We start from the raw sequence: 21,876 nt of genomic DNA, 5'->3' as shown, positions 1-21,876 counted from the left end.
TAGAGTCGAGGGATTGTTGATGACACTGGATTCTTACCCCATTACTTGGATTAGCTTTTGTGACTCCTTCGCTCCTATGAGTTTCCTGCTCGGTTCCTTACCCCTCCCAGCACTGCCCCTCCATCCTCTTCCACTCCCTGGTCTTTTGTATTCCACTTTCTTTCTCCTCCTTCTGCACCGCTCTGTGCACATCCTTTCATGGCGTCTGGTGACATGAGCTTCAGCTCACAAAAGTTTGGGCTTACCCATATGTACACGTGCACACTTGATTAGTCTATAAGGTGCAAATTTACCCTGCCTTCAGTACCCCAGTGGTTAGGGCACTTAATGGGATGTGGAATATCCGTGTTGGGATCCTTTGACTCCTGCTGACTTCCTGCCCCTGGGGCAGGGGGCTGGACCCGATGACCTTCCGTGGTCCCTTCCAGCCCTAATGACTATGAAGTCTATGAATACCTTGGTTTAAGCACAGAAATTGAATCTGGGCGAGTAGGGACTTGAACTCAGGTCTCCTTATCCCAGGTGACTCGTTGTCCTAGGTTTCACTAAATGGACGAATGGAAAATCCCTGCCTTGCTCTTCTTGTTGACTTGCATGGGTAAACCCCTTATGTGCCGTGTTCCTCCCAAACTAGAAAGGGTGTAGGCGTCTTATGTGTGCATCCATTAACTCCTACCTGCAGCAAGATCCCTCTCCGCAGCATATGAAAGTTTGTGGCTTCCCGCACAAAGGGTTTGTAAACACTTTGATCTCTTCATTAGGAAAGCATTAGGAGGCCAAGTGTGATGTTCCAGTTGGCCAGCTGGCCAGTTGTTTTAAAAAAGTGTTAATACAGACGATCTTTGCTCTGTCAGTATGGCTTGCTGAAGATGTAAGCGTAGAGGATAAGTATGTGGGGCTTTGGTCCAGAAACTCTGTCCTGATCGATGTCCCTTACTAATAACCAGGGGTGACTGTGCCACGCACCCACTGTGCAAAGTGAACCGAAGCTAAGAGGATGCTTGTGCAAACATGTTTAAAGTATCCGATCCCATTTGTCCATCTGACCTCCTTTTCTTTCATCTATGGATCATTTAACATTGATTTACAGGGATTGGCTGCTGACAGTCAGGTTTATTACTTAGTTGGATCAAGTGAATACAAGTACCGTGATGAAGCAAAATCCTTTCCCCAAGATTGTCTGCAGACAGTAGCCTACTGTTGAACGTATGAGTCACTTTATGTATTAATCGGCTGTACAATGCAGCACTGAAACCAGGTTGAAAAATGTGTACCAATTTCCTTTATAAAGATATTTTCAATCAAGCAGAACATAATCTGATGTTGTATGCCATTCTGCACTTCAGTTGTACTAACCACAGTACACATTAAAACAAGATGTGTCACAACAAAACCAAAGCTTGAGAGAAGCCCTGAGGATACAGGCATCTTTATAAAATAAAGACTTCCATTTCAATAAGACAGATTTTGTCTTTGAAAACAATTAATTCCTTTATCAAAAAGTAAATCAATCTAATGGAAGTGTTTTTATACTTTGCTGTGTTTTGGGTGTACTAACTCCGTACTGACCTTTTAATGGTGTTGGACTGGAACCAATTTTAAGAAAAGACGTTTTTTATATTCGACTGGTACCTTCAACCTTCAGAAAAATCAACAGGAAAAAATAAAACCTATGGAAAAAATACTTAGGGATTTGATAAGCCCCTCATTGGCTCTAGGTGAGTTAAATTGATCAACCTCAAATGTTTCTGTGTGAGAGATTTTTACTGTTTCCCATTTTTCCCAATTGCCACACTTATAGCTTCTAGCTGGGGCCTTATTTGGAAACTATATCTCATTGTAATGGGTAAAAAAAAGAAAACGGAGCCCTCAAAAGATTTATTCAGAAAAATGCATTTTATATGTTTGTTTTACTCATTACTGTGCCTCAAGTCTGGAGATGGTAGTGCTGATATGCAGATCGTGATTGCTCTTTGTTTCAAATGGAAAACAAATTATTTTAATTATTACTTTACAGACATTAAAAGCAGAAAAAGCAAATGAAATCATTTTCAGTGCACAATACTATTATTTTATCTAGAAGTTGACATTTAAAGATGGAAAAAGGGAGCAAGGTGGGAAGGGACCATTACACTGAGTTTGCTTCTGTGGAGAAGATAAAATAATCAGGGTTACATTCATTTTAAAAAGGGCAATTAAAGCAGGACCAAGAATGGTGAGTGCTGAATGATTTTTGTCTCTGCAGTCTCCTCCAGACAAGTGCCTTGCCCCAAACTTCTTAGCGCAGGGATGGGCGAGGACACTTTATAACAAAAATTGTTGTTTGTGACATAAAAGCCACTGGAGTGGTTTCAGAATGAGAGTTTATTGGACTATAAATCTAAAAAGCTACATATATCTGAGAGTGCAGATATGCATATATTACAAAACTGAAATCTCTTTGTACTTGCCTGTAATGAAATGGCCAGCGCAGACGAGTTTCGCAGGCAAACCACACTTGAGCTGTTTTATATAAATATGTACACTTGCTATTAAGTTGCTAATAGATAGAAAGAGAGAGAACTAATTAAGAAGACAGGGGTATCATCAGTAACTCTTTCACTGTGGTTTTATGAGCAGTAATTTGAAAGGAGCCTTATTAAAGTCATTGATGAACAAGTTAATGCCGCGTTTCCAAGAATATTGCCCTTTTACCCGAAGATTATATTCAAGAATAAACAGTGTACAGTAGCTAATTGTGAGCTGCCACATTATAATGGCTTTCTGCTTCCAAAATTGGATGTCTGTTTTAAAAAAAACAGAAAGAGAAAAAGGCCGTAACTTTTTAATTGTTTCTGGAAGCGTATTTCTAAAAGAATCATTAAATCTCCCCAACACTTTGTGTTGAAGAACTTGGAAAAAGGGCTGGACCTAACGACTGCAGACCTGCTAGAGCCGAGTTGTATGACCTACTTGTCATTGCTGTTATTAAATAACCTATTATACTCCACTTCCAGATGTCTGCCTCATATTTCAGAATGAAATGAAATTACAGATATCTGCCTTTCCTCTTTAAATTAAGCCGCCAGGAATACATTCGGCTTTAGTTGGGGAAAATCCAATTGTTTCATTTATAAAATGCCCCTTTAGTGCCCTAGGCACGTAGATGATGCTGGCTTAGAAATGCACAGAGCAGCTCAGCAATCTCAGGAAAAGCAACTTGTAGACCACGACCTTACTTGCTTTTGCCTAATCCGACTCTTCTGTCTCCTCCTTTGCTCTTCTGCCCTTCTTTATGCTCCTAGGGATAGGAGAAGGCCTTCCTTGCTCTGTGTCCCCTTAACCACCACTCCTTCCCCTGCTAGCAAGAGGCAGACCTCCTCCTTACCTATATAACTTCGCTGCTGGCTGACTTCCCACGCATTCAGGTGGTCAGCCATAGCCACGCTCCTGATGGGGAGGAAGAAGTCAAGAGAGCGGCGTAGGCCTTTGTTCTTCCTCTGATGCCTATAATACATTGCTGCACAGCCATGCTAGAAAGGATCTGAACCTGCAACGTGTTTAATTACAGCTGATCAGTGGGGGTGACGGTACAGCCCTTAGTTTGGGTCTAATAGTACCAGGCAAGGTAGAAAATTATTACGGGACACTTGTTGGAAACTCAGTAATCCTGTAAGCCAACTTCTTCTTATGCTTTATGCATTGCGATATGGGTCTGACTCTGCCTGCAGAAGGGGTCATAGATTCATAGATTCATAGATTCATAGATGCTAGGGTCGGAAGGGACCTCAATAGATCATCGAGTCCGACCCCCTGCATAAGCAGGAAAGAGTGCTGGGCCTATATTACCCCAGCTAGATACACATCCAACCTTCTCTTGAATACCCCCAGGGTAGGGGAGAGCACCACCTCCCTTGGGAGCCCGTTCCAGACCTTGGCCACTCGAACTGTGAAGAAGTTCCTCCTAATATCCAATCTAAATCTGCTCTCCTCTAGCTTGTGGCCATTATTTCTTGTAACCCCCGGGGGCGCCTTGGTGAATAAATACTCACCAATTCCCTTCTGTGCCCCCCTGACGAACTTATAGGCAGCCACCAGGTCGCCTCTCAACCTTCTCTTGCGGAGGCTGAAAAGGTCCAGTTTCTCTAATCTCTCCTCGTAGGGCCTGGCCTGCAGGCCCTTAACCATACGAGTGGCCCTTCTCTGGACCCTCTCCAGATTATCCGCATCCTTCGTGAAGTGCGGTGCCCGGAATTGCACGCAGTACTCCAGCTGCGGTCTGACCAGTGCCCGATAGAGGGGAAGTATCACCTCCTTGGACCTATTTGTCATGCATCTGCTGATGCACGATAAAGTGCCATTGGCTTTTCTGATGGTTTCGTCACACTGCCGACTCATGTTCATCTTGGAGTCCACTAGGACTCCAAGATCCCTTTCCACTTCCGTGCCACCCAGCAGGTCATTTCCTAGGCTGTAGGTGTGCTGGACATTTTTCCTCCCTAGATGCAGCACTTTGCATTTCTCCTTGTTGAACTGCATTCTGTTGTTTTCTGCCCACTTGTCTAACCTGTCCAGGTCTGCTTGCAGCTGCTCCCTGCCCTCCGGCGTGTCCACTTCGCCCCATAGCTTAGTGTCATCTGCAAACTTGGACAGAGTACATTTCACCCCCTCGTCCAAGTCGCTGATGAAGACATTAAAGAGTATCGGTCCAAGCACCGAGCCCTGCGGGACCCCACTGCCCACACCCTTCCAGGTCGAAACCGACCCATCCACCACGACTCTCTGGGTGCGGCCCTCCAGCCAATTCTCCACCCACCGGACTGTGCAGTCATCCAAGTCACAGCCCCTTAACTTGTTCACCAGTATGGGGTGGGATACCGTGTCAAAGGCCTTCCTGAAGTCCAAGTATACGACATCCACCCCTCCTCCTGCGTCGAGGCGTTTTGTGACCTGGTCATAAAAAGAGACTAGATTGGTCAGGCACGATCGACCTGCCACGAACCCGTGCTGGTTTCCCCTCAGCATAATTTGTCCTGCCGGGCTCTCACAAATGTGAGCCTTGATGATTTTCTCAAAGATTTTGCCAAGGATGGAGGTGAGACTGACTGGCCTATAGTTACCCGGGTCCTCCTTCCTCCCCTTCTTGAAAATGGGAACCACATTGGCCCTTTTCCAGTCCTCCGGGACTTGACCCGTGTGCCACGAGCATTCAAATATTCCCGCCAGTGGCTCTGCAATGATGTCAGCCAGTGCCTTCAGTACCCTCGGATGGAGCTCATCCGGGCCTGCCGACTTGAAGGCATCCAGTTCCTCCAAGTGACCCTGCCCCACCTCAGGGTCCACGCATGGCAGTCTGGTGCCTTGCTGGTGCCTCCCTACACTCCCAGTGAGAGACTTGTCGTGCCTCTCGCTTAGGAACACTGAGGCGAAGAACTCGTTGAGGAGTTCAGCCTTGTCCCCTCTGTCCATCACCAGTTGTTTCTGCCCATTTAGCAGGGGTCCTATTCCTCCCTGGGCCTTCCTTTTACTCCCTATATATCTAAAAAACAATTTCTTTTACTTGGGTTGCCATCCTCAGCTCCATGGTAGCTTTGGCCTGTCTAACTGCCTCCCTACAAGCACGAGCAGAAGAGGTATATTCCTCTTTGGTGATCTCTCCCTGTTTCCACTTTTTATGTGCTCCCCTTTTGGCCCTTAGTCTGCCCTGGATTTCTCTGGTCAGCCAGGGAAGCCTCCTGGCCCCTTTCCCTCTTTTACCTCGCACGGGGATCGTCTCGCTTTGTGCTCGAAGGATAGCTTCCTTAAGGCACAGCCACCCTTCTTGGGCTCCCATCATTTCAAAACTACTACTCTGCAGTGCGTCCTTCACTAATCGCCTGAGTTTGCTGAAATCAGCTTTCCTAAAGTCCAGCACGTTCACCCTACTGGTTACCTTACCCACTCGACGCCTTATGTTGAATTGTACTTTTAGGTGATCACTGTCCCCCAGATGGCTACCAATCTGTAGGTCCCCTACTATGTCATCCCCCGTTGCCAATACCAGATCCAGTAAGGCATTCCCCCTAGTGGGACCATGTACCTCCTGCGTGAGGTGGAGGTCCTGTACACAGGTTAGAAACCTGCGTGAGCGGTGGGACTTTGCTGTCTGTGTCTCCCAGCAGATGTCCGGGTAGTTTAGGTCCCCCATGACCACCGCCTCTTTAGCTTTTATGGTCTCTGAGAGTTGCCTCAGGAGCCCCAAATCTATTTCTTCCCCTTGATGTGGGGGTCTGTAGCAGACCCCTACCACCAAATCCTTTTCTCCTTGCCCCCCATGTAGCCTAACCCACAGTCCTTCTACTTCCTCATCCTTTGATTCTGTCTTGATGAGGGTTGATGTATATTGCTCCTTAACATAGAGCGCAACCCCTCCCCCCCTTTTCCCCACTCTGTCCTTTCTGTACGTCTTAGTGTCGCCAAATACATCGAGTGTTCCAAATCATTTCCTATTATCTTCAGAAATAAGTTTCATTTCTCCATGGCCAAAGTCTCTAGGGACTGTAACAACAAGCAGTAACTTAACTAGGGTTGGGTGAGTGAGGCACCAGCTCTAGGCACCAATTTACGGAGAGAGGACTCCTTGGGAACCCATGTTGTTCCCATTGGTCTCTGGCATCTGTGACAAACTTTCTAGTTATGCCTCTGGTTATGACAGTGGTGGTCTCTGGCCTAGCGTGCTTCATGTTGAGTTGGACAAGATGTAGACTGGAGCACTTGGCCTTCTCAGAAGCTTTGCCCAAGCTAAACTCTGAATTCTGCAGGCATGGAAATGAGGAAACATTGCATCTACATGAAGTTCCTTTTATTTAAAAAAAAAAAAAAAAAAAGGAAAAAAACAGGTTCAACTCAAATTGAGGTCACAGTGCCTATAAAGCGAAGTCCTGGGGGTCCGTTGGATGCTAAAGTGGGCCCAGAAAGGAACGGGGTGTTGGGGTTCCCCACCTGCCTGGTGAAGCATGGATTGAGAGAGGATGAGGGAACCTCTGGAAGGAGTTGCCTCTCTCACGGGGAAGGATAACCTAAGCAGGAGTGGAAATCGAAAATGAGTCTCTCAGTGAGTTAAGACCTGATGCAGTGAAGGAAAAAATGAACTTGAACTTGCCCAAGGTTTTGAGACCTGAAAATGCCCCTCATTCTCCATGGTTTTTTGGACAGAACTTCCTTCCTTGCGTAGGTGCTGTAATAGGATGGTTCTGCAACGCCTTTCATGCCGTTAATCTTTTAATTCTTCTTCTAGCATCAGCACAATTGTCTTGCAAATAAACAGAGCGCTGTAATGAGCAGCAGAGCCCTGCGTGCTTCATGGCAAGTTAAATTCAGAGCAGCCTGTTCCTTACACTTGAGGAACGAAAGCCTTTCTAATTAGCTGCTAACATCTAAATTGTTAACGAGGAAGGGAGTGTGACTAAGCCCGTGTCAGTGCCTGCTGTGCTTACGAGTATACTGGAACCAGAAACGATTATGATGGCAGTTAACCCAAAGCTGCATCTTGCAGGCAGTTATTTCTCAGGCCAAACTCTTGGTGAGGTCTGGCCTCTAGACACCTGTCTGGTCCTAGATGAGGGTCAGACATTTCTCTTTATGGACCAATCCCTCTTTCCTTGCCGAATGTCTTCAGAGAGAAGACCTGGTTCTTGAGGTCAATGTGATATCTTTTTTTGGACCAACCGAGAGAGAAGGACGACCTGTAACATAACCTGCAAAGCCTTTGGGCCCAGTCAGCTATATTAAAAATATCAAATCTTCTCTTCTTGCATACCTCTCTAGTCCTGCCTCAGTCTGTGGGACCACGTTGATGGTCTGCGTAACCTAGTAAGATGCTGCTGAGCAGCAGTGATGTACGTTAGCCGCATGCGAGAGGAGTCATTGTGCAAACTGGTGTGGCAGATGCGATGTTTTTTTAAGCATTGGTGTTTCTGTGCATTTGACATGTTTTAGCGTTGCATTATTTATGCCTAATGCATTATTGAACGTTACATTATTCGCCCTGGGTGTGAGGAGTAGGTCACTTCTGGTGGTTCCTGATTCACTATTCGAGTTTTTCAGGTGTCGTCGCTTGCGCGAGCCTTGCGAGAGAATGTCTGAGTCTTTGCGGTTGTGACACTTGGAAGTTTATCGGTAGCGTTTTAATAGTCAGTTAATGACGAGTTGCAGGGGAATGTCTTAGAAGAAGGCATAACAATATCACACTTGGTTTGTTCTTTTTGTTGTAGCGGTTGAGATGGGAGAGGGAAGAGCCATTAGTTAGCTAATAATGATGTGCTGCTTAAAATAAAGGGTTATGGATTAATTTTTATGCCTATAATCATATTTTTTGTTGGAGGAGGGATGCGAGTGGGGAATGGCTGTCTCTCTCATCATCGTGACAAAATGTATATAATGATTACACGCACATAAGAAGAATGGTTAGCCTCGCTAAATGTTTATTCACTTCTGTTAATCAGTATTCGTTTGAGAGAGTGCCATGCAGTTTGTGGGAAGCAATGCAATCAGCTGAGTAGTGTGGCAGATTTAAATCAGTAATAAAAGCCCTGGGGAAATTAACAAGACAAAACATTAACCACAGACTAAACATTAACATATATTAGCATTTTTATTACACCTGTAGAAATGGCAAATGTGCTTGGTTACTACTATTAAAAAGTTTATGTTCTATACCATATAATTTCAATGTATATTTTGTTTTAAACCTTTTAGAATTTAATTAAACTGATTTCGACAGCAGTACTTGAGTAATAGATTTCCGGTTCACTTTTATCGTAACTTTAAACACGAGGAAGTCGCTTGTTTTGTGTTTACAGTGCTAATAATACAGGTGACACTTAATAGATTAAGTCACTAAAACAGTGCGGGAAGAAAGTCTGCACTGAACAAAAGTTTAGTTTTATAGAAATTTCTTGGACTTCTATCAATGTGAACAAGCCATTATTCCAAGGACACTGAATTGGCTTCTTTCAATATGGCTCACTTTCTTGAAGTCTGTGCTAGTCAATTTATGCATGTAGGTGAAGTCTCTATCAACTTGTCCTTTCAGATACAGTATTCAAATCAATTATACCAGTTAATCGCTTTTCAATTTAATGTGCAGTTTCTCTCAGGAGAAACTCGGGAATAGGTATAAAATGACACACGTGAACTCCAGCGAACAGAGAAGATTGCAAAAGGTAATCTTTAAAAATGAGGCCATCCCCTTGAGGAAAAGAGTACTGCATCTTTGTGGAAAAAAAGCATCCGTAAGCAGGAGAAATTCACTAAGAAGACAAATGGAAACTCCGTGTAAACTTTAAGCAAAGGTCAAATGAAGCAAATGCACCTCTAGAGCAAAATCAGGCTCATGTTCTGAATAAAAAATATAAAGCAGCAAACTTCCAACAAGCCACTCATTTCAATTCCAGGGGAAAGTTGATTAATATATTTTTTTTAAGTTCCTAGAAAATTGTCTTTTTAAAATGTGCTTATTCTCCACAGTGACTCTCAGCCTAGCTTTGGGATCATGCATGTGTTGTTTTGCAATGATTTCCATTAAGAGTAACGAGAATGGCTTTCTCTCTTCTTTCTTTCTTTTTTTTTCTGCCCCCAGACAACCAGCTCAGATTGCCTTCTGATCCGATAGCTGAGTTGGGGTCTCTCTGGCTCCTAGGCTATTGGTGTGATCCAGAGCTAAGTGAAATAAGGAGAGTCTTCCCTGCTATGCACAGAGCCAGGTGCAATAGGGATGGTGAAACACCAGCCACTCATTTCCTGCCTGCAGTCTCACCCTAGACCATTGCAGAGACTCTTTATAAGATCATAAACACCCTCCTTAGTCTAACTGCACAAAGCTTGACCTTCCCTTCTGAAGACAGGCTCGTTGCGAAGCTTCATAGGTCAGAAGATGCCTGCTCCTGTCATCGACGAGTCCCCAAAATGCCCTTGGATGAGAGAGGGTGTTGGTGTAGCCGTGCTGGTCTAAGGGCATAGGCAGGCGAAGTTTGTTGGGTAAATCCGATATCTTTTATCTAATCTGAGTTGGTCTAATAAAAGATACCGGATTTACCCAACGAATCTTGTCTTGGACAAGAGATGCTTCCATAAAGGTTGACTGTGTCTTTGGACATCAGTGTTGTCATGATGAACCTGGCGTGTAGATAACACCACGATGGGATGAGGCACTAACAGAGCGGTCAGGGTAGTTGTTAGAGTGCAATTGCCCCTCAATTGGACTAAGACTAAGCTTTTATTGTTTGGAAATCTTGAGACAGTTCCTTCGGGGTAGCACGTGCCTCTCTTGAGCTGATCTCAGGAAGGATGAACCCTTGGAAAAGCCTGTTGCAGCGTTAGCTGTTCAGTTGGAGGGACAAAACTTTAGGACATGATTAGATTGCCACATTCCCCAAATGTGGAGCAAATGACTGGAGAAGCTAATGACATACTAAAATAGAAGCTAACCTTGATATCAGGGTGGTGGAGTATCATTTGTGTCCCGGTAGTTGTGTGGTGTCTGTTACTCTAGATGAGCAGAAGACTGTTTGTCTGGCTTGATAGCAGTGCTCCACTGAAATTTCCCCAAGCTCCTCTTGAATTGATGGTCCCACTAAAACCAGGCCATTTGATTGCTTCCCTTCCCTTCCAGCTGTGAACAGCTAGCTGCTTCCTGGGTGCAAACCATATTTACAAGTGTGCAGCAGCCAGTCCTCTCCCAGAAGGATGCTAGGAGGATGCTGAGCTTATCGAATTAAATGTGTTCTCTTTACAGCTTGAATTTCAAAGTAGAGGTTGGAGTGAGGCCAGGTTTATGCTCAGTAGTTACTACCATAATTCGTTAAAAAAGGAAGGAAAAAAGAACAAAACCACCAAAATGGTAGAAGGTGGGGTTAATGACCTCCTTTTGGTCCCCGTCCTGGAAAAGAAAGCATTCGACCTTCCTGCACAATATCTCCCACACCTAGCTGAACTACCTGTGTCTTTGGTCTGGGCTTATGCCAGGGGTGAATCTTACAGGGGACCTAGTGAGGTTTGTGTATGAACATTAAAGAGCTCCTGGAAGTCATGGTCTCTGAAGATGCCTGCACGAGTCGCTTGCCCCTTCTGACATATCGCATGGGGCTGAGACAGTCAAACTCTCCCAGTTCCAATGGGTCACCTTAAATCGGCATTGAAAATATCAGCCCTAAAGTAGACCTTGGGCCAAGATAAGACGGGGCATTAGCAGAGGGATTCCACCGAAGAGTCTATCTCAGTCCTAAGTCTCTTATTTTTATAAAGAAAATTGGGGGTAGGCTGATGCAAACCCCTGTATTGTGCGGGCTGAAGTGATACCACCAGGCTTGCCAAGCTGGAGCTCGCTGCATATTTTTATGGTGTTCATGATGGATATGCTGTTGTTTAGCATTTTTAGGGTGGAGGAATCCAGTTTGCACCTCCGGGCAGCAAAACCTTGAGCTTTCCAAGGCTGCTTTTCAAACATGCAGATAGCTCTGAGCTGTCTCCAGTCGTTCCTAGTAGGCTTTGTGATGGCACAACCATCCACGTATGAGCAGCTTACAACAGACTTGCTTTGCACCCCAGAAAAGGGAGAGCGCCTTTAGGAGAGGGTAGTGATACCTCGGGCTTGCACTCAAACGACTCCTGGTCTCGACTGGCGGGTTTGTCCACTTGTGATCGCTCTGTTTCGGTGTCCTTGGGCCTGTGGGGTGATGAGCAGCTTTGGGACTGAGGACAAAGAGGATCACCTTGAACACCAGACATCGCTTTTGTAAATCGTGAACAACTGAGGGCAAACAAAACCATCCTGAATAACTGATGATGTTTGTATTAAAAAACTGAGGATTTTTTTGGCTAATCTCCCGATTTGTGGTGCAGGGGTAGGTGAATGTGCGATTTTGCAAGTCTTGGGTTTTGCAAGACAGAGAGAGAGGCTGAGGAAGGTGTAGCTGAGCATGATGGAGCGGAAAGAGAGAGAAACAGCTGAAGAAACGCCTCTTTGCCAGCCTGCACAGTGAGCGCTCCAGCCCTGACATCCCCAGCTGCAGCCTGGCGCCAGTGACCACGTCTCCCCCCACTCCTACCTTGAACTAATGATGAAGGCTCCCGGCTCCTGACTTATCTGCTTCCCTTTGTTGCCTTGGAACCTGTGCAAACAAACTCTGCTGCTCTTGATAATGAAGGAGGTGACATGACTAATTCGCCTCCCTCTCTGGGGTGGGGAAATAATAGGATGGAATTAATTTGTCCTCTCTGCTGACGGCGGCTTCGGGCTATGGGCTGCTTTTTGGCCTCAAGTGGGTTGCTAATTGGTAGTTCAGCTGGCTAACTTTAGTTCACCGTGGTGCTGGAGATGAATGAGGTGGACCTGAGCGTGTTGATGTAGATGTGGGTCCTGGTAAGATGGCCAGCATTTGGGCCCCATTGCTGAATAAGAGCTAGGATTTGGATGGCGCTTCTGGTAGGAGCGGCTGAATGGGGAAGGGCAAGAGAGCCAGGCTTATAAAACTCCATCAAGTCAGCCCTCCGCCTGACAAACTCCCTCCTAAATAATCCTCGCGGAGCTCCTGTGCAACCAGTAACACGTTATAATTTAGGAGGCAGGTCTGGAGATGGAGGGGAGGAGAGCACCGAGGCGGGCTGAAGTGAAGTTGGAGGCAGGAAGCCATTCGTTATTCCTCCGTCACGCTCCCGCCAAAGGATAAGGAGCAGATCTATGCGGGTGCAGGTTTACAGTAGCCCAGGCTCTGACAGGAGGTCGTATGTCGCCCGCGCCCGGGCTGACGGAGTAGCTGCTGCTTGAGGAGGCTTTAATGAGGCAGTTGCATCTTTTGTTTTCCCCCCCTGGCTACTTCGCCCCGTTGTGCAGTCGTCAGGAGGTTAATGAGCTAATTTGTGGCCTTTGCATGTGCCTATTGATCAGACCCCAAGCCACAGCAGACGGCTGCATCGTGCAACATGGTTACGATGCACGGTGCTTCAGATGAAATGCGACCGGTGCCCGTGTTCCCGGTAGGCGTTGGTATGGCTTGGCAGGGCTGCGTGAATCCAGCTACAGGGCCAGTCCGTAGCCACCTCGGGGCCTGGGGAGTCTCTGTGCATCCAGGAAGCTGAGATGAGTCGGCTTGCAGGGAGTTTATGGGAAACATAGGCAGGGTAATGCCCCGCAAAGGGTGCACTAGGAGGGGTCCCCGATTTGCATGAGCAGCTGTGACCCTGCCCGGCAGCTTCCAGTTTCAAGTTGACTCTTAGTCCCGACCGTCACAGAGCTGCTATTAGTGTGCTACCAACGCCTTGGGTGCAGGTGGACCTGCAACACCGGGCCTGTACTGGTCTAGCCCATCTCACATGGGGGAGGTTGTGGTTTACTGCATTGGTGCGAAGGGTCTCTGCCAGTAAAGCCACATTCCCACCCAGATCACCTTGCTTGCACAGCACACCTGTATTCTTGCACGCGTAAACTGTTCCTAGTCTCGGTGGGGCCAGAAATGGCATGGCTGGAGACAGGTTGGGGACTTAGCTCGCCTCGCAGATCCAAAATGCAGAGGAGCATCTCAAGTGGTGCTGCTGTAACACAAGCACCATTTAACCTGTTGCTTGGGGATTCGGCCAGCAGTCTGCCGGGTGCGGTTTTGACAAGTGATGGAGGGGTGGGAATCACGCTTGCGCTGTCTTCTTTCCCGCGTGGCAGCCCTTCTCTTCAGAGCAGCCTGCTCGGGAAAGTTTTACTAGCAATTCTCTTGCATGTGCTTGATTCAGTCGTGGAGCAAAACACCAGCTCATGTAAAAGCTGAGCCTGAGAGCGATCCAGCCCTCAGCCGGGCCAGGTGGTTTTGGTGCTGATTTGCACCAGGAAAGTTAGCTTCCTTCTGGAAAGCAGAACTTGGTTTTTCAAAGCAGGAGATGTGCAATGCACCCTTGGAGACTTTTCTTTTCAAACCCATTGTATGCTCCAGAGCCTCTGCCAGGTTGGTGCAAGGAGTAGACGGACTTTAATCCATGTGCTCCAAGTGCTTTCACTTTTAAAAGTCAATCCCAGAAATTTCTCCGTTTTTTTTTACCCCTCCTGTCAAATGCACAACAACTCATTTCCCCGAGTGACTTTGCACAGAGGCACCCTGAAAAACAATGGCCATCAGGTTCTTCCATGCTGTCAGTGCTTTCCAGGACCTGACCCCGTGTTTTTATTTGTCTGATTTTTCAAGAAGTCCCTTGGCTCTGGAAGGTGCCTTGATAGGGCCGAGGCCAAGACTTTGATAGCTGATTTTGTGCTTGTTTTCCAGATTAGCCGGCTCTGCGGCCGTTCTCAGCAGAGGAAGTACAGGTCGGCCGCCTACCCCGAAGACCCTTTCATTGACAAGAAGGTCCTGAAGCTGGCTCGGATCGAGCACGAGGAAACGCTGTCCAGCAGGAGGAGGTGAGGCGGTTGCGACTCCAAAACGTATTTTGTTGCATGAGCGTTGTGCGTCTACCCGGCTATGGCATGAACGCCAGTGTATTTTCCTTCTGCATATAAAGCCATTTCCACCTTTGCTTTAGGGGAGATAAAAGGGGTGGTGGGGGGGAAGGATGGAGAAAAGAATGAGGTGCGATCCAGAGTCTCTTCCCAGTGGAGATGGTTGCGGGGTCCTTTGACAGTCGGTGTTCAGGGGAGCTGGCTGAGACCCCCTTCTCCCCCCCCAGGTGTGAGCAATGGGCTGGAGGTGGGGAGGAGACAGGAGCACCAAGACAAACTGGGGAAAGGAAGGAGAGAGAAGAAATGAGGACCTTGGGATGGCACGACGGCTAGAAGCACCATCGGGCCCTGCCGGTTGCGGGGCATTAGAGGCGACTAGTCATTTGGCTTTTTCCGGGCACTGCTTTTTGGGTCCACGCACACATGCACACATGCATGTAGAGCATCCTTCCCTGCCCAAAACCAGCACTCTTTCTATCGTGCCCAGAGGAGCTGTCGGTGCAGTAGGGGTAGGAGGCAGACATGGCAGCTCAGTCGCAGATCCGGCTTGACTTTGGCTTTGCCCACGAAGGCAACCGGCCTCCCCCAAGAGATGTGTTAAAAATAGACAGCAGCAGCAAGACGTGTTGGTTCCTGCTGAAAGCAAGCATGCAAATCATCCGCGCTGGTTTTGGGCAGGAAATGATGCTCTATGTGCATGTGTGTATGCCCAACTTTGCTGACTCTTTACCAAAGCTTGTTTATTGGTGCAGAGGTAGAGATAAATTGCAGTGCAGATGCCTGAAAAGCTGCATTATATACCGAGCCCCATCAACGCTGCAGGGGGAAAAGGGAAAAGCAAAAAAACAGAGGCAAGAGACTCATATTTCACAGTCTCTGTGTTTATTAGAGACTGCGAACACCGGCTGTGTGGATCTGATTAGGGGTGAAATGCTGCCTGCCTTCGTAGAAAAAATAAAAATAAAAATGCTGGCTCTCCCGGGTAACACTGAGACATCTTGTCTTTGTTTTGTCTGCCCCCAGGTGGGTTGTTGGTACCTCACAACTGATCTTTGCAGGAGCCTCGTGAAGTGGCTCAGCCACTTTTAAAATCAGCGCTGAGAGGCAGCACAGGCCGTGGTGGTCAAGGGGTTACGGGGATGACGGCAGCACTCGAAGGCCTTAACCAGATTTGGAGGCCTCTGTGGTGCTTGGTGCTGTACAGATACCCAAGAAAATCAAGAACCTGCCTGGAGGAGGTGGCATCCCTAAGGAGCCCTGCTGCATGCGCACTGGCTTCAGAATTCAGTACTTACTTTGGGGTCCGATGCACCTGCCCCGCGCCTGCAGTAATAGGAAGAGCAGCTGTAGTGTAAATGTCCCTCCTTTCTTACACCTGTTGATGCTTTGCATCCCCCAAACTCAGTAAAGACCCTGCCCCATCCTCCTTGCACTGCCATTCTGCAGGCCCCGTGCAGCTGGTCCAGGACATGAACTGAGCTGGGGTCTAGGAGGCTTTGTTTCCAAGTCTTGCCTCTCCACTTCCTGCTCTTCATCTTCCCATGTCCTTCGTTAATTAGTCTCACTCTCAGCTTTGCACAGCAGCCGTGGAGGAGGACAAAGGTGTCCCCCGCCACATAGGTGGACACCCTGGCCAGAAAGCAGGGGGCCATCCTGCTTCATCTGCCTCTGTTGCATCCCTACCAGCTGCTGGAGTCTCCTGGGAGTCGGACCCTTTCTTTCTGTGGCTTGGTGTTGCTCTGCCAGAGGTTGTTGTCTGAGTATGGAGCAGCCTTTGTCCTGCAGCCCTGGGGGCCTAACCTAGTTCACACCCTGCCTTGTCCCCATTCCTCCCATCTACTTCTGCTGTCCTGCAGCAGATGTTTATGCAGTGTGGGATCTCTCAGCGTGGGCTTGGCAGGGGCCGTCCGGTCAGCAGCTGCAGATCTTGCATGTTCAGTCATCCAGACGGAGGAGGAAACTCTCAGGCTCACACATGTGTGCTCCTTGCCCTGTTTGCAGTAGCAGAATCACAGAAGCATAGATGAGCGGGGACATCCAGAGCTCAGCCCCCTGCCTGGGGCAGGATCAGCCCTGTCCAAACTATCCCAGGCAAATCCATAATCCCTGACACAATGCAGACAACACACCTGGACCTGCCACAGGGGAACCGTGGCAGCCAAAGTCCTGCTGCAATAAAAGGTTGTTAATATATGCTCAAGAGCTCTCAGGTAGTGCCATGGCCCCTGCTGCAGAAGGCAACACCCCCCCCCCCCCCGGTCCATACCAATCTGATCAGGGTAAAATTTCCTCCCGAGATCGGCCTGGCCCTGAGCGGAGAGGCAAGTCCCTCAAGCCAGGAACCTCGGGGTTTAAGTCCTAGCAGGACCATTGGCACAGCCCAGCCAAAATCCCCAGCGCCGGCTGCAGCCAGCACTTAGTGCCTCTGAGGAAGGCTTAAAAACACCCTGACGTGCAGCAGCAAGGTGGGGAGGGAGCAAAACCCAGAAGTGTGGGAAATACTGGTATCCAGCTGCTCTGAGTCCTAAGTCCTGACTGCAATTGGGTTTTTAGCCCTGTTGGACCCTCAGCAGCCTAAAAACCCAGCAGATCTATGGGGCTGCTCTGACCATAAATTTGCCCTGGAGCTTTCACAAGAGCGGACGAGGAGGGGATCCCAGCGCTAGGTCTGGCTCCTTGCTGGGCATTTTGCCGCAGGCATGGTTATGGGGTCAGCTTGCATGTGCTTTACTGACAAAGAGGGGCCCTGACCTGGCAGAGATGGGTGCAGATGTTGAGTGTCGCAGCTGGGAGTGGAGCTGCTGACTTTACTTGTGTGTTGAGTGAAGCTGTTGGGGATGTGGAGGTGTTGCAGGTCTCCCATTGGGCTGGCCCCCAAAGGGCACATGGCATTGCAGTACTCAGCCAAACTGCATGGCTCTTAATCTCCAGCTCTGGCTTTTACTTCTGGAAGTTTTTTTGTTCCTGGGAGCATTGGCTCAGAGGGCAGCTGTCCCACCAACCCGTGTCAAGGCAGAGCCACGATCCTATGGCTTTCTTCAGCCCTGATGTTGATGGGCATTTTGCCTGCAAGCAAATATACCTGAGAGTATCTGACTATAAAATGTAAAGGTGCAGCACGTGGTTGCTGACGCCTTCAGAAACATGGCTGGCACTTTGTGGTAGACTTGTGTTTTGATGTCCCCACATAGCAGGGGAAAAAGAGCATGTGTGTGCATGCACAGGTGTGCATGAAACACTTCTGTACAATCCTTGACAGCATAATTGCCCACACGAGGCCTGCTCATCAAATAGGCCAACCCATGAATGCCCCGTGCCCTCTAATTCATTTCATTTTGCTTTCCCTGCAGGGAGCTCATCATGAAGCTGAAGTCTCATGGCAGCTTCTACAGCAGCTTACCGGAGTACATCTGCAGCCACAGGTCGGCCGTTCAGAACGACACCCTGTGCTGGAATGGGCAGGAGATCACGGAGAGGTAAGACGTGACCTGCTGCTCCTACCCTGGCCGCAGCTCGTGGGCAGGGAAAGGCGCCTGCGGGATTGAGGCCCGTTGCACCTATGACTCTCTTCGGCTGTTGGGGTTTAACCGAGCTTTGCTGACCATCTCTGTTGTTCAGAGGTGCCTCCTCCAAGCACCTGTGCTGCTCTGGGTGGGTGCCTGTGGGTGGGTAGGTGCCTTCACGTAGGCTCGTTAGTGCTGCCAAGTGATGAGGCAATTTGCCCGACCCCCTGCTTAATTAGTTAGCCGCCAGGCTGGGCAGCAGTGGCACGTTCCTGCCCTTGGGTGCTGCAGCTGGGATGCTGACCTTGCTCAGTGCACCAGCCATCCAGGCATGTCACAGGCTAGGTGTCCAGTGGAGGAAGGGGTACACGGCTGCTCAGTATGGAAACGAGGCAGCCACGAGCCCGTGGAAAGAGCAGGATGGGTGTTGACTAGCTGGAAAGAGCTGAGGAGCAATGTCTTGACACAACAGTGCTGCTAACCGGAAAGGACTCCCTAGGTTCAAGTAACTCCTCCGTGCAGCGCTGTTCCTGTGGTAGTCTTGCCCCAAGGCAAACAGGTCCTGCCCCACCTCTTGGTAAAGTGCTGTCATAGTGCCTACTACATGCAGCTTCTCTGCAAAAACTGGTCATCTGTCTGCTCTAGATGTAGGCTTTGTTTCCTTTGGTGTACAAGCCCGATGAAGGTGACATAGTAGAGGGTCCCAGACCCTGGATTTCTGTAATAACACCATTGTGTTTACGTCAGCTTGATAAAACTGGACCTCTCAGCTCATCTCTAGGACGAGCCGGTAAAATTAAAAAGGAGATGACAAATGCTAGGTAGGCGTCCTACCAACTCAGAGCTGTTCTTGCCCAATCTTACCCTGCCCCCATACTTTTATGTATTAAATATATTCCTCTTTTCTCTGGATGCTGTGACAATTACCTGTGAAACTAATGAGGAATGACAAATGAAGGGTTAGTTTTACAATGGAAAGACAATGTTAATGGAAAAATAGCTTTTCTTGCAAAAGTCAGCTCCCAGAAACATTCATGAATTTGCACAGGCAACATGGAGAAGCTTATTATAATTCTCTTCTGATAACTCTACTTTTCAAACCATCCTTTGCTATTAAAATAGTTTACATCAGGGGAAAAATGGTAGAAATAAAATCAAGAAATGGCAAAGATAATGTAAGGTATTCATTATGGCTTCTTCCTGGTGAGTAACCTCAGGAAATAATTAACCTGCACTTGCAATACGGACTGGGAACACTGAAGGAACCAGAAAATGGCATCAGAGTGTTTTTTAAAAATTATTCCAGCATTGAAGATTTCATGCATAGTAATATATAGCTACTTTGCCTCCAGGGGAAAAAAAAAAGTGCTCTCTTGTCCAGACTGGGCTTTTTTTGGGAAAACCTTTTAGTTTTCCTGCCTAATGGAGTGTACAGTTAAAAGGGGGTTTGTCTGAATATTGTCTCACTGCCTTTTAATTAAAAAATAACACCACAAAATATTGTGGGTTGTGACTGATCTTAGTGGATCAGAATTCACACCCGCGATTCTTGGTCCGGCTGATGGAGAAGTCCGATCAAGGCCAGCGGTAGAGGCCTGTGCTGTCGATTCAAGTGATCTGGGTTCAGCCTCAGATGGATGAAACAGTTGATGGATGCATGTGGTTTCATAGCGTGAGTTTTTTGTGCCCACTCCCATGTATCTTTAATAAAACTCCTTCTTAAAAGGAGCTCTGAGGTTGCAAAGTGAAACTTTCCAGTTGGAGAAACCAAAGCTGCCACATACCCTTCTTTTGGTCCCTGATATGTGTATGCATCACAGACCAGTCTTGAGTTTCTGGCTACTTGTCCGCCAGTGCGCTGCTCAGTTAGCAGGATGGATGCTGAAGGGGGGAAAGGCTGCTGGAGTGGGACCCTGGAGGAGGAGGTGAAGAGGCGATGTGATGCTGAGCAAGGCTGCATCAGGCTAGTGGCCAAAGGGGCTACATGCAAACTGAATAGGCTGCCTGAATTCTGGTGCAGACGGGCTGGGATTTGCAACCTGAGCTTGCTTTTAGCAGACCTCTTCCATGCACTTTTGATTCCAGCAGCATCCAAATCCAGGATTGGGCTTCGTCGTGCTAGGGATTGCCTGTCCAAGTAGCAAGGGAGCTCATGGTGCTGTGTAAGGCACACCAGGCAGCCGAAACAGGTCTGCCATGGCGGGGGGGAGGAGAGCAGCCAAGTGAGTAGACTGGAGCTGAAAGCCAAAGCTTCAGCCCGCCTGGCCATGAAGGCAGTAATGAGACAAACAGCCTTGTGTAGCTCTCCTGAAGGGAGCTTGCTTTTTTTCTTCCTCCCACTCCGTTCTGTCAAACAGGCATCTCCTCTGCCAGCTCGCATGAAATATTAATAATAACCCTCTTCCCAACCAGATGTTTAAATCCTTTGCTCCGAGCCAAGTGACAGCAGCCCAGCCCGAGTGACGAGTGTGAAAAACCTGATCCTCCTTGCAGAGATGTAGTCAGCATGCTCGGCGGGTGGGGGGAGGCCCAGCTGCTCTGTGTAGAAAAAGTCTTGCTAATTATGCTTGAAGCTGTACGGAGAGCACAGGGGCTGCCTGCCTCCATCCAAGGGGCAAGGTAATCCCGGGGTGTAAAAGCCGGAGAGTTCATGGAAGAAACAGATGCTGATATTTCATTGTGCACCGATTCCCTTCCTTTCTGCTTCCAGCTTTTAGCACATGCAACCGCAGCATTCCCCAGGGCGATTCCCTGGCTGCAGCTTAGTTGAGCAGGATGCTCTGTACTTCCACTGGGGCAATCGCCCAGAAAAACCAGTGATAAAAATGAACAAACAACCCCCTAACCACCCCACCTCCATTGACAGGTTGCACTTTATAATGAAAACACATGCACAGCTAAAACATTTAGTGCTAAAACATTTTGCACTAAAACAGGCCGCACTGGTTAAGTGCTGTGATGGAGCTGTTCAAAAAGTAGCTAGTGCCTTTTTTGTTGTTGTTGTTGGGGTTTTTTTTTTTAGGTTGACTGCCTCTTTTTTTGTTCGTGTGAAGGGGATTAATGTACCCAGTTTGCAGTACTAAAAAGCCAGAAAAAACAAGGGGAAATGATAATTTTTTCATCTTGAGCTTGAGATGCCCTAGAGGAGCCTGCTTTTCAGGTGGCAGTTGCTCAACCTTTTCTGAGAATTAGGCCCCATTAAGGTATCTTGTTGGGAATGCAAAAATCACTAGTTGCTTTTTAAGACCTTGACTTATATTTCTCCGAAGCGGTCAAACAAGCAGTGCTCAGCTGTGCGCGGCATTACAGTCGGGGGTTTGAAAACTTCCATTGTGACTTTATCCGTACGCTGGACTGATGCTCGCTTGTGATCTTTCCCAGACCTGGCTTCCAGCTTGTGCGGAGACCGTGTTTCATAAATCACTGGCGACAGTTTCAGGATATTGGCCATGTTTACCTCTTGGTCATGTGGCCAACTAACCACAGTGATGGACGATCAAAGAATGTCCTGAGCTTTTAGAGGTGGAAAAGTTAGAATTTCCCCTTTTTTTTTTTGGCTTTTTAGTGCTGCACACTGAGTACGTGATTCCCCTTGTCGGATATTCCTGGCTGAAATGTAGAGCAGGCTTTCCTCGCTACACTTAATGTGCTATGTGCACCCCGAGGCCTCTGCCCGAACTTCACAAGTCCTAGCAGAAGCCTAGTAAAGCACTGGAACGGGTTACCCAGAGAGGTCGTGGCGTCTCCATCCTTGGAGGTTTTGCAGATTTGGGTAGACAGAGCCTTGTCTGGGATGATGGAGTTGGGCCTGGTCTGGCTCGGAACAAGGGGTCGGACTAGATGTGACCTCCTGAGGTCCCTTCCCACCTCATTTTCTATGATTCTGTGATTGTATTTGGCTATCACATTGCCAAACAAGCTGGGATGGTATGGAAG

The 21,876-nt window shown here is 47.9% G+C and overlaps 1 protein-coding gene across 2 annotated transcripts in view; it reads left to right on the top strand.

Moving 5' to 3' along the window:
- The window catches only part of GPC3 (glypican 3), a 211,293-nt gene that overhangs the window by 122,413 nt on the left and 67,004 nt on the right, over positions 1–21,876 (top strand). For both annotated transcript variants that reach the window (XM_090061611.1, XM_090061610.1), the window contains exons 4-5: positions 14,265–14,398; positions 17,788–17,913. In XM_090061611.1, the coding sequence (XP_089917737.1) occupies positions 14,265–14,398; positions 17,788–17,913 (260 nt within the window). The remainder of the gene's footprint in view (positions 1–14,264; positions 14,399–17,787; positions 17,914–21,876) is intronic.

This window comes from Crocodylus siamensis, chromosome 8 (genome assembly GCF_052110815.1).
Source record: "Crocodylus siamensis isolate JL-2025a chromosome 8, ASM5211081v1, whole genome shotgun sequence".
NCBI classification, from domain to species: domain Eukaryota; kingdom Metazoa; phylum Chordata; order Crocodylia; family Crocodylidae; genus Crocodylus; species Crocodylus siamensis.
This window is presented reverse-complemented; position numbering and strand designations above follow the sequence as displayed.